Source organism: Boleophthalmus pectinirostris, unplaced genomic scaffold (genome assembly GCF_026225935.1).
Source record: "Boleophthalmus pectinirostris isolate CB_2022bp ecotype Guang Dong unplaced genomic scaffold, ASM2622593v1 HiC_scaffold_13, whole genome shotgun sequence".
Taxonomy (NCBI): Eukaryota; Metazoa; Chordata; class Actinopteri; order Gobiiformes; family Gobiidae; genus Boleophthalmus; species Boleophthalmus pectinirostris.
The window spans coordinates 29,616,497-29,635,146 of record NW_026571036.1 but is presented as its reverse complement, the minus strand read 5'-3'; the positions used below and the strand labels follow the sequence as shown (position 1 = coordinate 29,635,146).

General features: G+C 38.7%; 1 protein-coding gene across 1 annotated transcript in view; it reads left to right on the top strand.

Moving 5' to 3' along the window:
• The first annotated feature begins 18,249 nt into the window (after positions 1–18,249).
• pak5 (p21 protein (Cdc42/Rac)-activated kinase 5) overlaps positions 18,250–18,650 on the top strand; it is a 105,168-nt gene continuing 104,767 nt past the window's right edge. Inside the window, 1 exon segment of the mRNA XM_055149376.1 lies at positions 18,250–18,483. Coding sequence (XP_055005351.1) covers positions 18,280–18,483 — 204 coding nt within the window. The 5' untranslated portion in view covers positions 18,250–18,279.

Sequence of the window (18,650 nt, the reverse complement as noted above, 5' to 3'; positions counted from 1 at the left end):
ACATAAAGAACAGGTAATCTGATTTGTTTTGTTGTCACTCTCACCTTTTGTATTAATACTCAATTTCCTAAACGGGACCGTGAATGCTCATATCGATCACAGGTTCCCGAAAATGTGCTGTTTAAATCAATTTTATATATATATATTTTTTTTTTTACTTTTTTGAGTGTTTTCCAGTGTGTGCGTTGTGCCACCATCGTAACTCCTAAAAATTTCCACATGTAAAACAATAGAAGTACGTGTAGAACACCCCCAGAATGATGTCAATGCAGAGTATCAATTAGTGGATTTCAGATTCTAGACATGGTGATGTAATATTGTCAGATGTGGAAGTTTTACAGAAAATATCCAATAGTAAAACCGCAAATGTTCAGTCTAGTGTTGTCACAATATTAAAATCTTAATCAAAATTTTAAACTCGATTTCGAAGTGAAATCTTGGGAAACAATAGTTCACTTGGTAGAGCGTGTGTCCAATGATTGTTAGCAGGTTGACTGTCCATTCTTGACATAAACATCTTTCGGCGGTCTGATCCACTGACCCACAGGCTGGCGGTGCGATTCTAGCTCCTATAGTTGAATGCTAATGTTGTGTCCTTGGGCAAGACACTTAAGCCCCCTTGACCCCAGTGTCTGTGTGAATGGGTGAATGGTTCCTTGATGTAAAGACATTTGAGTACCTTGAAGGTAGGAATAAACACCCACCTTCAAGGCACTGTATAAAAATATGACCATTTATTCTTATAATTTCAGTCCAATGAGGTTCATTGGTCTTCCGATAATTTATATTATTAGGTTCTTTTTTCCGACCAAGAGTTTATTTTCATAGCTGACAGTTTGGACTGCTCCCTAGCGCTCTTCCTCAGAGTGGTCACGTGATGTTGCAGACGTGTCCGCTCAGTTGATTTATACAGGTTTTGGAGCTGTCTTCCTACCGGTGGAGGCAGGACGACAGCGCCATCTGCAGTTCTGCTTCCACAGGACAGGACCCAGGTGTGTGAGAGTAAAAAAAGCCCCCTCGTCCCGGTTTATAGTCCCAGTAGGAAGACAGCATCTAAACCTGTATAAATCAGCAGACCAGACCCGTCACAGCAACGTCACGTGACCACTCTGAGGAAGAGCGCAGGGAGCAGTCCAAACTGTCAGGTCTGAAAAACCAACTCTTGGTCTGAAAAAAGAATCTAAGATTATTATGCTAATTTACTGTATTGCTACAGTCATTATAAAAATCTCTTGTCTAATTATTTTAAACAAGAGACTATGATTTTCAAGAATAAATATTAGTGATTTCTTTAGTGGCCCAATTTTGTCATATTTATATATTTTTTTCAACATTGATACTTGAAATTCAAATGAGTATACTGTTTCGATATTAGATTTAGTATCTGGGTATCAATACTTTTGTCAGCCCTAGTTTAATGTGATTATTACTACAAGTGAAAAGGCTTTTGAACTTGCTATTGTGACAAGAAAAATCTACATTTTAACAAGAATCATTTGACCAGCCTGAATCTGTCCTGAAAAGAAAACCAAATAAAGTTTAATAAAATTCAAGAGGAACCCACCTAATAATTTCCTCTCTCCTCTTGATTAAATGTTGGAGTCCAGTGCCATAGCATGTTGTGATGTCGTGTGAGTGCCATGAACAGTGAGGGGGAAGAGCCCGTGGAGATGAGGCAGATGGCTCGAGACATTTTGAACCATGAGTCAGGAACTGCACCTTTGGGCGAACTTAAATGAACTGTAAACATGTTGGATTCCTGTATTTGTGAGCGGAGATACTGCATGTCGTGAAGTACTTGGCAATGGTCATTCAGGGTTATTATTGTAATTGGCAGGATGTTTGCTAACTCCCTGTGGCTCAAACATAGAACTATAATAAAATCTAGAAGGTGAACCCAAGATGGCGTCGTATTGTTTTCAGTGGTCTGTGCTCATTGGTGTATGGGCCCAAAAATAATTTTCTTTTCTGCATTTACTTCCTCAAACCGGGTGAGCTCCTCCCACTCGTGTGACGTCTGTAACATGCACGGCGTGGAGTGTTTGGACTAATCAGAGCAGGAACTGCTTGAAAAGTTACTTGTGTTACTTTTTATTTGTCTGTAAAGCGTCTTTGAGTGTCCAAAAAAGCGCTATATAAGTCCGATGTATTATTAAAAGGGTGACCAGATTTTCAAAATAAAAAACTGTGGACATCTGGTTTGTGGTGGTTGGTAATAATAAAACTGTGAAATGAGTCAATATAGTCACATTTTCTTTGTGTATTGGGTGTTTTTTCAAGCAGCTTTTCTGTATTTTACCGAAACAAATGACAGTTTATGCCTCTTTTCTGTTGGCAGGGATCAGATTGGTCCAAAATAGGGACACCTGGGACAATTCTTGCATAAAACTGGGACAAATCACTGGTTTTGTATAAATCTGCTGGGACAGGGGACACAGGGCTCAAAACTGGGATCGTTCCGGGTAAATAGGGGCATCTGGACACCCTGTACTAGAGCAGAGCGAGGCAAAGCTCAGTCTTACCAAGATCGCTTTTAAACACTTTGAGGATTTAACAAAGTTGTTTGTTTTGAGCAACATTAAATTATTACAAAATAAATTTAAATTCATTTGAATAAAATTACATTAAGTTATTTTCAAATGTAGAATACTTCAGTTTGTGGCATTGTTGTAATATTTATTATGTCATTAGCACTGAGATATCTGTAACGGGGCACTGTGTAAACTTCTCTATCTTCAAAGACCAAACCAGATCAAGTTACAGGTCAGATCTATGAAGAGGTGACCCCACTCCCAGTCAGAATGTTTGTTTTTCAAGGTACTTTTGAGCTATAAAACCACCTGTAATTGAATAAATGTAATGTAGAGGTGTTTAATGTCATACTTTGGAATTTGGCAAAGTTGACATATGAAACAAATGCTTTGAGAAATCACTAAACTGTTATTTAGAGTGTGAACATGGCCTTACTCTCTGAACTACAGTCACTCTAGCCTCAGTCTGTAACAGTGAGCGGGTGGGGGTGACACAGAAGCACCTCCTCAGTGTTTGTCCATGTCCACAGAGATCTGACATTGCAGCTGGAGGAGACACATAATACAACCAAAAATATCAGTCAAATTGTGGATTAGCAGCATTTTACTTTTCTTGTGAGCGCTTTTCTGGTGCCACACACTTAATGGAGATGTGTCCTAGAATTTTCAACAGTATGGCATTAAACTTATGACTTATATCTTACATTTATTCACTTTTTAATTACTAAAACAGCAGTAAAAACATTTCGTATTAAAACAATTTCCTATAAAACAACCTCTCATGCTGAACATCCCTTGATCTGATTGAGTGAGTGGTGATAATAGGTAAACTGTACAACACTTTAGTGGAACATTACTGCCTTAGGCAACTACACTAGAGACTCATAGGTAACAGCTCCCTTTTTAATCAGTTACATAATGTACCTTAAATACATCTTGAAATGTCATTTGTCATCGGGGTGACACAGAAGCACCTTAAGGCCCTCAGTGTTCTCAAAGTGCTCTACAACCTGTCCATAAATCCACTGCAGAGATCTGACACAGTGAAGAGTGCAGCTGGAGGAGACACATAATACAACCAAAAATATCAGTCAAATGTATTAGCAGCATTTACTTTACTTGTGAGCGCTTTTCTGGTGCCACACACTTAATGGAGATGTGTCCTAGAATTTTCAACAGTATGGCATTAAACTTATGACTTATATCTTACATTTATTCACTTTTTAATTACTAAAACAGCAGTAAAAAACATGCATTCGTACTATAAACAAGTTTGCCTCTCAACAAATCTGACATGTAACTTGATCTGATTGGAGTGACCTGGAGATACATAGGTTTAATGCAACACTGTGGAACATTACTGCCAAGGCAATAACTAGAGACAAGCAGGTAACAGACCCTTAATCAGAAAAGTTACATAATGTACCATTAAATACATCTTAAAATGTCAAAACTACACTACACTATACCACACTGTACTGCAATAACACTACACTGTACTACACTGTACTGCACTACTGTACACTGTACTGCACTAACACTACACTACACTGTACTACACTGTACTACACTACTACACTACACTGTAACTGCACTAACACTACACTACACTGTACTACACTGTACTACACTGTACTACACTGTACTGCACTAACTACACTACACTGTACTACACTGTACTACACTGTACTACACTGCTACACTACTACTGTACACTACTGTACTGTACTACACACTACACTGTACTACACTGTACTGCACTGTACTACACTGTACTGCACTAACACTATACTACACTGTACTACACTGTAACTGCACTAACAGTACACTACACTGTACTACACTGTACTACACTGTACTACACTGTACTACACTGTACTGTACTACACTGTACCACACTGTACTGCACTAACAGTACACTACACTGTACTACACTGTACTACTGTAACTGCACTAACACTACACTACACTGTACTACACTGTACTGTACTAACACTACACTACACTGTACTACACTGTACTGCACTAACAGTACACACTGTACTACACTGTACTACACTGTACTACTACACTGCACTACACTGTACCACACTGTACTGCACTAACACTACACTACACTGTACTACACTGTAACTACTACTACACTGTACACTGTACACTGTACTGCACTAACACTACACTACACTGTACTACACTACACTGTACTACACTGTACTACACTGTACTGCACTAACACTACACTACACTATATACAACACTACACTATTCTACACTGTACTACACTGTACTACACTGTACTGCACTGTACTGCACTAACACTACATTACACACTACACTACACTATATACACTACACTACACTACACTACACTACACTACACTGTACTGCACTAACACTTTCATAACACATTTCCTAATTCATGTCTTTGAACTTGTATATTTATTGTGTGTTGTGAATTCCCAAAAGGAGGCTCACAGAAAGGACACTGCGGGACAGTGGTAAAAGTGTGCAGGACTAACTTGACCCTGCTTCCCCATCTGCTGTCTGTGAATGTGCACATGGAGTAAGAGCGTGCACGTGGAGTATGAGCGTGCACGAGGGTCAGCTGCGGTGGACAGGACCAGACGCCTTAAAGCTCATAGGCTCCTCTAAGCTTATCACCCAAGACCGTGCATGTGGGTCAAGGGTCGCCACGGTTACCATCACAATGCTTAGGTCCTGCTTTACTAAAGATTGACAGCTTTCATATGATAGGAACATCGCAAAACAGTAGTAGGTTTCATTGGTGAATTCTGATTTATAGATGAGAAAACACAAACATGCAGGCAAAAACTGTTTTTTAATAATATAGTTAAAAGAATATAGTTATTTTAGGGTGACCATATTTCCGTTTGTGAAAACCTGGACACCTTACCGGGGGTGGGGCCTCGACATTGATCTACCCTCACCTCACAACCTGTGCACATAGCCTCCCACTTGTCCCGACCGGGACGAAAAACTGAGAATTTCTTGTACAAATCATTGTTAAATGTGCATTTGCACTTCAGCATGTTGCAGACTGACCGACTGTTTGTGTCTGCTCGCTCCTTCTGAGTTACAGAGACGCTCAGTTTAATGGCCCCAATGAAAGGTAATGAAAACCCAGACATTTCCACCACTTAAAAAAAAAACCCGGACGCCCAGGACAGGACTCAAAAAAACTGACATGTCTGGGGAAAAACATTTGATCACCCTAAGTGAAATATTGTGATATGTCATTGCAATAAATGTTTTTTGGTATATTTTATATAGAGGTACCAAAAGTTTACATATCTGTTCGTTATACATTTTTATTTATTCCTTATTCCCTTTATTCCCTTTTTTTAAATGTATCTAGATAGCTTTTTTTTTTTTTTTTTTGCCAAAGGAATAAGACAAAATAATACTTACTGGTTAAAGAGTAAAACATTTTTTGAAACCAGTAGAGATAAAAAAAAAAAAAAAATCGAAAGGAAGAACTGGAATGTCAGGATTACAAATGCTTATTTGAACTGTACATATTTCTTGTATTTTTGTCTTGTTCTATGCACAGTTCAGTTTTATTTCTAAACCAGCCTCATGAGCAGTTAGCTTGTAGCCGTTAGCTTGTAGCCGTTAGCTTGTAGCCGTTAGCTTGTAGCCGTTAGCTTGTAGCCGTTAGCTTGTAGCCGTTAGCTTGTAGCTATGAGCTAGCGCTGCTCTGTCGGTCCATGATTCAGCTCTTGGTACTACTCCACCGCGCTACTACTCCACACTACACACTGTACTACACTGTACTACACTGTACTACACTGTACTACACTGTACTACACTGTATTGCACTAAAACTACACTACACTATACTACACTGACTGTACTACACTTAAAAACACTCTACTACACTACACTACACTACACTGTACTACACTGTACTACACTACACTACACTGTACCCACACTACACTGTACTACCCTGTACTACACTATACTACACTGTACCACACTACACTGTACTACCCTGTACGACACTATACTACACTGTACTACACAGTACTGCCCTAGCTCTATACTACACCACTGCTGAGTATACTTACCAAATATTTTATCCTGCAGGGCTGTAGTGGGCTAAAGAAATTCTTGCTACTGATAATTTGGAGCTGATGTCATCAACGTTCCCTGGTGGTGTGGTGCTAACTGTAGGCTCTGCTTTGTCTGAGGCTTTACAGACTTTCATCTGTGCTTTATTTTAACAAACCTTCTTGTTGGAAATCAGTCGCCTAAACAGAACCATCAACGCTGGTATTCATCACAGGCTCCTGAAAATGTGCGGTTTAAATCCTTATTGTATTTTTAGTGAGTTTAATCTGCATTTTTTACACATAAAGAGCAAAAAATACAAAATCTTCAGTTAACTCACTACCTTGTCCTTTGTGCTGAGCAGCGCAGGCAGCCTCCGCTCCTGCTCCACTGATCTGGATCATTCTTTGCTTTGTCTTTCCTGTGTCGCGTTCAGAACCTCATGTCTCACACTGTCTCTGTGATGAGGTCTTCTTCAGGGGTCACCGTTTGGGCTAAAAACAGGAGGAGTTGTTCGGAGGAGAGAGTGGGTCTGGGCCAAAAGACGAGAGATGATTTTGTTGCGTAACGGATTTTCAACTCAGCCTGAATTTGAGTTTGGATTTATTTGAGGATTTTGAGATTTGCTTCTTACAAAGACATGATGTCATTTTCTTTTTTCTCTGTTTTGCAATAACAATATATTAGTATGCTTGATTTGTACTACTTACTACTACTATTACTACTGCTATACTGCAGTATTAGTCTAACTACTAACAGTACAAGTATACACAATATACAAATATTTTTTTAGGCCTAACTTGGCTGGCATTTGGGCTATTGTCTTTTGTCCACATTTACATCTCCACTGGCAACCGATAAACACAGAGGAGGCTCTGAGAGGGAAGGAAGGAGGAGAGATAGAGGAGAAAGACAGAGAGAGAGAAGGGTAAAGGAGAAAGAGAAGGAGGAAGAGAGAAGGTGAGAAGAGGAGAGATAGAAGAGAAAGAGAGAGGGGGGCTAAAGGAGAAAGTGAGGGAGGGGTGAGAGGAGGAAAGACAGAGGAGAGAGAGCGAGAGTGGAGGGAGAAAGGGAAGAAGGGAGGGAGAGGAGGAGAGATAGAGGAGAAAGAGAGACAGAGAGAGGGGGGTAAGTGAGAGAGAGAGAGACAGAGATGGAGAGCAAGAGAGAAAGAGGAAGGGAGGGAGAAGGAGGAGAGAGAGATAGAGGAGAAATATATATAGAGAGAGAGGGGTAAGGGAGAAAGAGAAGGAGGGAGAGATAGATGAGATAGAGAGACAGGGGTAAAGGGTAAAGGGAAGGAGGGAGAGAGGGTGAGAAGGAGGAGAGATTGAGGAGGAAGAGAGACAGGGAGAGGGGGTAAGGGAGAAAGAGAAGGAAGGAGTGAGAAGGTGAGAGGCAGAGAGATAGAGGAGAAAGAAAGAGGGGGGGTAAGTGAGAGAGAGAGAGAGACAGAATGAGGGAGAGAGAGAGAGAAAAAATAGACAGAGAGGGAGGTTAAGGGAGAGCAAAGGAGTGAGAGAAGGAGAGAGAGAAGGAGGGAGAAATAGAGCTGTCTTTGTCTCGCGTTAGAACAATAGCTGCAGACAATACGAGACAAGGCGATGCATTCAGGGCCCTCGTGACGGTTGCTCCTGTGACTCTGGACTCTGTGCTTCTCCCAAACAATCCTCCATTTCTCCGTCCGTCCAGAGGTTTGTGGTCCCAGCAGAATACTCACTATTTGGGCCAAAAAATGTAGGTTGGAATCCACTTGGCTGGAATCGAAGACATGTGTCAACCTCCAAAACAAAAACTTTTCTCTTCTTTTGCACTCTGTAACTTTTTGGTTGGGCGTCCGTCACCTTCTTGTTTCCATGGATACGTCATTGCTCTGCCTGGAATGTTCCACAGTATGACATTAAACAGCTCTGCCTTATATTTATTCAATTAAAGATGGTTTTATAGCTCAAAGATGTCTAGAAAAACAGGCATTCTGACTGTGAGCGGGGTTGTCTCTCCACAGATCTTACCTGTAACCTGGTCTGGTTTGGTCTCCACAGAGATAGAAAGGTTTATTGCCATACTGTGAAACATTCCAGACAAAGCAATTTCTTTTCTTCACATAGAAAAGAATTTGACAGACCCTCCACCAGAAAAGTTACACAATTCACCTTTAAGATATCGGTCCCAAGATATCAGTTCAGTCGATATCCCATTTTATTTTATTTTATTCAATTTAATTTTATTTTATTTTTTTATAATTTTATTGTATTTATTTTTATTTGATCTTATTTTATATTATTCTATTTTATATGTATTATTATTATTTTTAAATTAATTATTTATTTTATAAATTTATTTTATTGTATTTTTTTTAATTGTATTTGTATTTATATTTATATATATATATATATATATATATATATATATATATATATATATATATATATATATATATATATATATATATATATAAAATTGGTGTAATAAGATGTTTTACTTGCAAATATTTGCCCCAAACACCTTGTAATATATTTAAAGGAAATTACTTTTTCAGTCTCTGCTCTGGTATCGGTTTAGTATCGGCAGACACTTAAAGCCAAAATATGGACATCTGTATCAGAACAGAAAAGCAGGATTGGTGCTCATTGATATAGCCGTTACTGTGACAGGCCTACAGCTCCTTGGCCCTCGTAGAATTGTTCTTTATTTCAGAGATTATGTAACTTCACTGCACACCAGATTTTTGGGCGTCTTGGACAGAGCGTGTTCTATTTTCTGTCTTTGCAGCTCAACTCAAAAAGAGTTATATGTATCTGAAGAATGTTTGGAGTGTCAATAGCATTTGCATATCTGCCAAACTCCCCACTTTAAATTTTGTGGCTTGGTTGGAATGGACCCAGATCAGTTTTCCTTCAGAGCTCTTTTGTGTTTGTTTCTGATCTCGGCCTGTTGTTCTTTAGTCATTCAGTGGATTAGTGTCTTTTTGTGCTCGTCTGAATACCACTTTAACTGTACTACTGCACTCCTCTGTTAGAAGCTCTGCTACTCAAGGTAGACTTTAGTATGAGTTTTGTTTTAACACAGTCTGACCAGAAAGAGCTGATTACCTGGAACTACAACAGGTGAGATGATTTGTGCTGATAAAACAAATCTCTCACACAGAAAATTATTAACATTAGCCAACAGTTTTTCACTTATTCTTTCCTCGGTAACTCTCACCTTTTTGTTGAAAATCAAACACCAAAACAGAACCATGAACCTGTCTATAAACTGGGGCTGGTTATCAGGTTATATAAGTTGCCAATACGATACATACCTCAATAAACAGGCCACGATACGATACATGTCTCGATACAGCGCACTTTTGATTCGATATGATATATTTCAAATCGATTCGATACAGTTCAATAAAATATAAAGACTAAATCATGGCTGTGACACTGAAAATCTTTCTTAAACCACTTAAGGAGTGTGCATTGTCATAAGTCTGTTTTAGTATTGAGATATACTGGGATATATCGTATCGTATTGTATCACCAAAGGACAATACATTGCGATTTATCAATAATTACTTCTAATAATATAGTCATATACACCTTCACAAGCATAAAATTGTATTACATTAATTAATTTATTTTTAAATCATGAGAACAGTAAATGCAACTCTGAAATTTTTGTGAAAAATATGATTTGTAGTATACAAAGCGATATCACTGAATCGATTTTTTTTCTTACACCCAAAGTTAATATGAAACATGCCCATTTTAATAATCAAAACAGTGAGCTCTGTAATAAAATAATTAGTAAAATACACGAAAAAATACTCTTGGCGATATATCGATACAGCAGCCCACAATATCGATACTGTATCATCACATTAAACGATACAATATCTCAATATTTCAATATTTTTGCACACCCCTATAGGCCACGACATGATACATATCTGGGTACAGTGCTTTCAATTGGATAGATTTCACATCAATAAAAAAATAATGGCTAATCATGGCTGATACTAAAAGTCTTTGTTAAACCACTTCTTGTGCAAAGTTCATATGAAAACACGCACATTTTATTCACCAAAACAGTGAAAATGTCAAATGTGTCGCATAAACATGTTTCTTTCCACTAAACAAGCAACAAAACTGTAGTGCTGTAATAAAGTGATTTAGTAAAAATATGCCAAAATATACTCTTAGCGATATATCGATACGTGCTGTTGACGCTCTTGGTGGGCTGCTGTAACATCGGCAGAGCTGCATACGACCGTCCTTTTAAAACTATTAAAACTACTACTAAAACAGCAGAACTGCTCCTGTGACGCCAGCCTCTGTGGATTCTCATGTTTAACACTAAACTTTTTACCTTGTTTATGTATTCATTGTTGATTGGATGATGAATTATTGTTTTCAATCACAATACAAAGGTTGACAACAAGAGAGACGATGCTTTGCAGCGATAACAAGCCGTATCTGCGGTGCTCACATTCTTTCAGCTAATTAACATTTCACTTTGTTTGCACCACGCGCCTTTTCCTTCAGAACTTCTTCTTGTAAAGTTTCTGTCTGATGTCATAGTGTTTTATATTTATCCTCCACGGCTGTAAACTTTCCGTAGTTCATCACGAGTCATTCCCCGAGCTCCCGATGCGACACACGGTGTTTACGCAACTGTAGAGAACTTTAAGAGAATGTATTTTGAAAGGGTATAGGAAGTTTATTTTGACATTTATTTATATATTTATTTATTGTACCCATTTCCTGTCTTTCCCCTGCTAAAAAGCCTGGAGATGCTCTGTTGATGCTGCAAAATTAGAACTCCACGAGGTTATTGATATTTCAGTATTTTTGCACACCCCTACTGTATACAGTCATTTTACATGAGACTCCCATCACTTTATGATGTTATGCGGTGCTAGTGTTCAAGTTGACAGCTTCTTTTTAGATTTAGTTTCACAGAAATTGGAGAATTCCAGGGCTAAAATGATCTAAATAATTCTAGTGAAGGTGTATGAAGTTAAAAACACAGTGGAGCACTTCCTGTATTAACCCATGATATCACAAGGTGGAACAGAATTTAAATATGTAGGGTTTGTGCGTTAAACATGAGTGAATGGAATAAAATAAAACTCCAGGTCTGTTTTTGATGAGTAAACAACATTTGAACATAGATCTGAAAATAGCGAAATATGGACTCTCGTCAGTTGTTGTCAAAACATCTCTGCATCTCTAATATTAAAACCTAATATTTAAATTCTCTCTCTTTGTCCCAGGTTTGCCAGGGTTTTCCAGCATGTTTGGGAAGAAGAAGAAGCGGTTGGAGATCTCGGCGCCGTCAAACTTCGAGCATCGCGTTCACACAGGATTCGACCCCCGGGAGCAGAAGTTCACTGGACTGCCCCCAGAGAAGGAAGAAAGAAGGCCAAGAAGGAGTTATCACCAAGTATCCCCCGTTTGTAGGACAGTGATCATCTTGATGCATGTCTGACCGCGTGGTCTCCTGTTTGAGGGCGTGCAGATCCAAGAGCAAAGATAAATGCATGTATGTAAAATTACAGCACCAAGGTCAGAGTGATGGGCTGTTTTAATTAATGGCAAATTCAGTGGAAGTAAGAGTGGTGCTTAATAGAAAAAATGTGGTTTAATGAAAATGTCATTCTTGATTGAAATTTTACACTGAGCACTGCACGATGGCTTTTAAGATAAAGGAGAGTAGTTTTTTTTTTTTTTTTTTTTACAAGTGGTGTTTCTCCAAATAAAATATATATATATATATATATATATATATATATATATATATATATATATATATATATATATATATATATATATATGTAATCATAAAGTATGAATGAGGCAAAATACAACTCCAGTTATGTATTTTGGATGCAGAGACCACGCTATTGTATTCATATATTGGTTGTATTGTGTGTTTTCAACATTATCGTACATCTTTCTAAACATAATAATGCATAAAGAAGAGTGTTTAATCATAACTCACTACCATTTCACATACAAATTTTCACATTCACATAATTTCTAATCTTAAACCAATTAAACGACCTGGTGGGTCTTGGGCATACTGAGTGTCTTTCTGGTGTTTCGTCGTTGTGGTTCTGGGTGGATAAAGGTTACTTTTTCAGGAGAAATATAGAGAATATAATATAGGCCAATGTACATTAACTATATAGAGATCATTTATTTTGTATCCCCCAAGTAGTAACCTAACTTTCAGTCTATAAAACGCAAGTGACCTCTGTTTACCCTGGTTTGTTTTGATTGATTGTGCAGTGAGTGACTGGCTGTCTTCAAACTTTTCAAATATATATTTGACTTGTTTCAGAAACTTAGAAAATACCAAACAACTTCTCTGCAAAAATAGACAAAAGATCATTGTCCATCCTCAGGTTTGTGTGCCATGTTTTGAGAGATGCCAATAAAGTTTTTACTGTTGATGTCAGTTTGGCACTGACAAAGGAATTAGCATAAATCCAGTATTTTATTGGTGCCACATCTGGAGCTCAATGCTAAACCCAATCTGCACCATATCCAGCGCTGGCTCTTCCCACATGAGTGACAAACAGCCCAGCGCCGGTGGCTGGTTTGGGCTGCCCATTAGCGCTGCTCTGCTGTTGTGATGGACGGTGTGGAGGCTGTGTGGAGGTGGATGTGCACCAACTGACAGCTGCTCCCATACATCACCGGACGACACATGTTTTTAATGTGGGACTCACTAATCTGAAGAGATGGAGCACACTGCACTGGCCCCACAGCAGCCAGGCCACTGGCATGATGTGGCACCAACAGCAAAGCACCTTCCCCAAGTCAAAATGACCTGCAAAAACAGTATAATGACCTATAATAACAGTGAGGTATGAGATGAACTTTTACTATTTCACAAATAAACAGTGAGTGGCAAAATAAGGCCTTCTGAAAACAAAACCAGAGCAGTAGACCAAAGAGTGGGACACTCTTAAAATGGTCACAGAGCGAAGCAGGTGAGTTTGTGATCAGACTGGTAATGAGACTCTGAATGGATTACAGGAAGAAGAAGGTGACAGTGTTCCTGCTTCAACTGTGCTCACAGAAAACCACAAGAGGGGAGCTCCAACTAAAGGTCTGTGCTGGTGATGTTTCAGAAAAACATATTTTTTTGTAAAACTGTTTTTTAAAGTCAATATTGAAATTTGTAATTTTGAGCTTTATGGCACTGCAATACTATAATATTAAACCACAGACAGACAGCAATGTTTACCTTGGTTCCTTATTCACAAACCAGTCATTGCTAACGCATGGGAGCTTGAAAATAGACAGACAGATAGACAGAAGGAGAGATGGACTGATAGATAGATGGATAGATAGACAGATTGATACTTTATTGATCCCGAAGGAAACGGGAAGTTCAGCAGCAGCAACAAGGCATTTAAAGTTAGCAGTCCATATGATAGTGTTGCTTTTGAACCCAAAACATAAGGCTTACTTTATGGCTCCAGTGTTTGAGTAATGCACATATTTTTATTTTACATGTACTGAAAATCGTGTTTCTAGGTGAAGTCTTGCAGCCTGCTCCCACAAGCCTGTATACAAGCCTGCACTACTTATGTGGGCTGTTTGTGAATGCCACAGCCCGTGATGGGAAGCAGTCCATCTCCATTTATTTGCGTGTGTGTCTGAAGCGTGGCACGCTGCACGTTTCCATTGCAGCTGCACGACCACAGATGATTTAAAGAGTGCGCGCTCTGCAGGTGCACGTGTCCAGGGCTATGTGTGAGGAGGTGCTGGGGTCATTAGTACACTGATGGTATCTCTGACTGTATGGTCCAAGGTGTTAGATGCAGTTTCCACATGAGGGCACAAGACTAGTGTACATTATGGAGAGAGAATCAATCGGAGGCTATTGGACTGCAGGCCGCATTATCTACACCCACTGAATACATGTGTAGCTTAAATAGGACGCATTAAGATCACGATATGGAACTGTGCTGGCGGCTTGTGTTGTTACAACCTACAGTCACATGGGATTTACATTTCTGAACCTGAATTTGCCTTTATACATTGTAAATGCATAGAGTGCATAGTGATGGTGATTGGTGAATATGTTTCCTTGAAGTGTAAATGATATACACAAAAAATAAAATCAATGTATAAGTAATTGATTTAGTTCTTTATTAAAGTTCCTATATTACACTAAATTGACTACCGTGAGCCTTAAGCTAGGGTGACCATATTTCTGTTTGTGAAAACCCGGACACCTTACGGGGGGTGGGAGGTGGGGCCTCGACATTGAGCTACTCTCACCTTGCCACCTGTGCACATGGCCTCCCACTTGTCCCGACCGAGACGGAAACCAGATAATTTCTTGTCCAAGTCATTGTTAAATGTACATTTGCGCTTCGGCATGTTGCAAACTGACCGACTGTTTGTGTCTGCTCGCTCCTTCAGAGTGCACAGAGAGCTACGAGAGGTGCTCAATTCAATGTCCCCAATGAACGGTAATGAAAACCCGGACATTTCCATAACTTTAAAAAAAAGTCCTGTCCTGGGCGTCCTGTCCTGTCCTGTCCTGCCCCAGGACAGGACGCAAAATACGGACATGTCCGGGGAAAAACGGACGTTTGGTCACCCTACTTAAGCCATGTTATAATGTTCTTCCCTCCTCAAAAACAGACCTGGAGTTGAGTTTTTTTTTCATTCACACGTTTGAGAAACAATTCACTATTAGTCCGTCTACATCTCCAAAGCTCAAAATGCTCTGTCCCCCATTGTGATGTCATGAAGTAGTAAATTTCAAGCTAACAGATACCTTTTACCTTTTGTTTAGTAAAGATTGGCAATTCCAGGGTTGAAACCATCCTAATGATTCTAGTGAAGATGTTTGGGGTTGAAAAAACAGAGTCGAGGACTTCCTGCATNGTGTAATAAGATGTTTTACTTGCAAATATTTGCCCCAAACACCTTGTAATATTGAACTTACAATTCACATTTGTATATTTAAAGGAAATTACTTTTTCAGTCTCTGCTCTGGTATCGGTTTAGTATCGGCAGACACTTAAAGCCAAAATATGGACATCTGTATCAGAGCAGAAAAGCAGGATTGGTGCTCATTGATATAGCCGTTACTGTGACAGGCCTACAGCTCCTTGGCCCTCGTAGAATTGTTCTTTATTTCAGAGATTATGTAACTTCACTGCACACCAGATTTTTGGGCGTCTTGGACAGAGCGTGTTCTATTTTCTGTCTTTGCAGCTCAACTCAAAAAGAGTTATATGTATCTGAAGAATGTTTGGAGTGTCAATAGCATTTGCATATCTGCCAAACTCCCCACTTTAATTTTGTGGCTTGGTTGGAATGGACCCAGATCAGTTTTCCTTCAGAGCTCTTTTGTGTTTCTGATCTCGGCCTGTTGTTCTTTAGTCATTCAATGGATTAGTGTCTTTTTGTGCTCGTCTGAATACCACTTTAACTGTACTACTGCACTCCTCTGTTAGAAGCTCTGCTACTCAAGGTAGACTTTAGTATGAGTTTTGTTTTAACACAGTCTGACCAGAAAGAGCTGATTACCTGGAACTACAACAGGTGAGATGATTTGTGCTGATAAACAAATCTCTCACACAGAAAATTATTAACATTAGCCAACAGTTTTTCACTTATTCTTTCCTCGGTAACTCTCACCTTTTTGTTGAAAATCAAACACCAAAACAGAACCATGAACCTGTCTATAAACTGGGGCTGGTTATCAGGTTATATAAGTTGCCAATACGATACATACCTCAATAAACAGGCCACGATACGATACATGTCTCGATACAGCGCACTTTTGATTCGATATGATATATTTCAAATCGATTCGATACAGTTCAATAAAATATAAAGACTAAATCATGGCTGTGACACTGAAAATCTTTCTTAAACCACTTAAGGAGTGTGCATTGTCATAAGTCTGTTTTAGTATTGAGATATACTGGGATATATCGTATCGTATTGTATCACCAAAGGACAATACATTGCGATTTATCAATAATTACTTCTAATAATATAGTCATATACACCTTCAAAAGCATACAATTGTATTACATTAATTTATTTATTTTTAAATCATGAGAACAGTAAATGCAACTCTGAAATTTTTGTGAAAAAATATGATTTGTAGTAGACAAAGCGATATCACTGAATCGATTTTTTTTCTTACACCCAAAGTTAATATGAAACATGCCCATTTTAATAATCAAAACAGTGAGCTCTGTAATAAAATAATTAGTAAAATACACGAAAAAATACTCTTGGCGATATATCGATACAGCAGCCCACAATATCGATACTGTATCATCACATTAAACGATACAATATTTTCAATATTTTTGCACACCCCATAGGCCACGACATGATACATATCTGGGTACAGTGCTTTCAATTGGATAGATTTCACATCAATAAAAAAATAATGGCTAATCATGGCTGATACTAAAAGTCTTTGTTAAACCACTTCTTGTGCAAAGTTCATATGAAAACACGCACATTTTATTCACCAAAACAGTGAAAATGTCAAATGTGTCGCATAAACATGTTTCTTTCCACTAAACAAGCAACAAAACTGTAGTGCTGTAATAAAGTGATTTAGTAAAATATGCCAAAATATACTCTTAGCGATATATCGATACGTGCTGTTGACGCTCTTGGTGGGCTGCTGTAACATCGGCAGAGCTGCATACGACCGTCCTTTTAAAACTATTAAAACTACTACTAAAACAGCAGAACTGCTCCTGTGACGCCAGCCTCTGTGGATTCTCATGTTTAACACTAAACTTTTTACCTTGTTTATGTATTCATTGTTGATTGGATGAATTATTGTTTTCAATCACAATACAAAGGTTGACAACAAGAGAGACGATGCTTTGCAGCGATAACAAGCCGTATCTGCGGTGCTCACATTCTTTCAGCTAATTAACATTTCACTTTGTTTGCACCACGCGCCTTTTCCTTCAGAACTTCTTCTTGTAAAGTTTCTGTCTGATGTCATAGTGTTTTATATTTATCCTCCACGGCTGTAAACTTTCCGTAGTTCATCACGAGTCATTCCCCGAGCTCCCGATGCGACACACGGTGTTTACACAACTGTAGAGAACTTTAAGAGAATGTATTTTGAAAGGGTATAGGAAGTTTATTTTGACATTTATTTATATATTTATTTATTGTACCCATTTCCTGTCTTTCCCCTGCTAAAAAGCCTGGAGATGCTCTATTGATGCTGCAAAATTAGAACTCCACGAGGTTATTGATATTTCAGTATTTTTGCACACCCCTACTGTATATAGTCATTTTACATGAGACTCCCATCACTTTATGATGTTATGCGGTGCTAGTGTTCAAGTTGACAGCTTCTTTTTAGATTTAGTTTCACAGAAATTGGAGAATTCCAGGGCTAAAATGATCTAAATAATTCTAGTGAAGGTGTATGAAGTTAAAAACACAGTGGAGCACTTCCTGTATTAACCCATGATATCACAAGGTGGAACAGAATTTAAATATGTAGGGTTTGTGCGTCAAACATGAGTGAATGGAATAAAATAAAACTCCAGGTCTGTTTTTGATGATGATGATCAGTTGTTGTCAAAACATCTCTGCATCTCTAATATTAAAACCTAATATTTCAATTCTCTCTCTTTGTCCCAGGTTTGCCAGGGTTTTCCAGCATGTTTGGGAAGAAGAAGAAGCGGTTGGAGATCTCGGCGCCGTCAAACTTCGAGCATCGCGTTCACACAGGATTCGACCCCCGGGAGCAGAAGTTCACTGGACTGCCCCAGCAATGGCAGAGCCTGCTGGCCGACACCGCCAACAGACCCAAGCCCATGGTGGACCCCTCCTACATCACCCCCATACAGCTGGCTCCTATGAAGGTACAGGGGCACGGGGGGGGACAAAATACTACATTAGACCAGTTACTCACAAACGTTTAGACCTTTTTATTGATCCACGAGGAAATGATTTAGACACAGTAGCTCACACATTACAATATAGTGTAATAACAAAGAGCAAAAATATAAATGGTTATAAAAAAATCTAT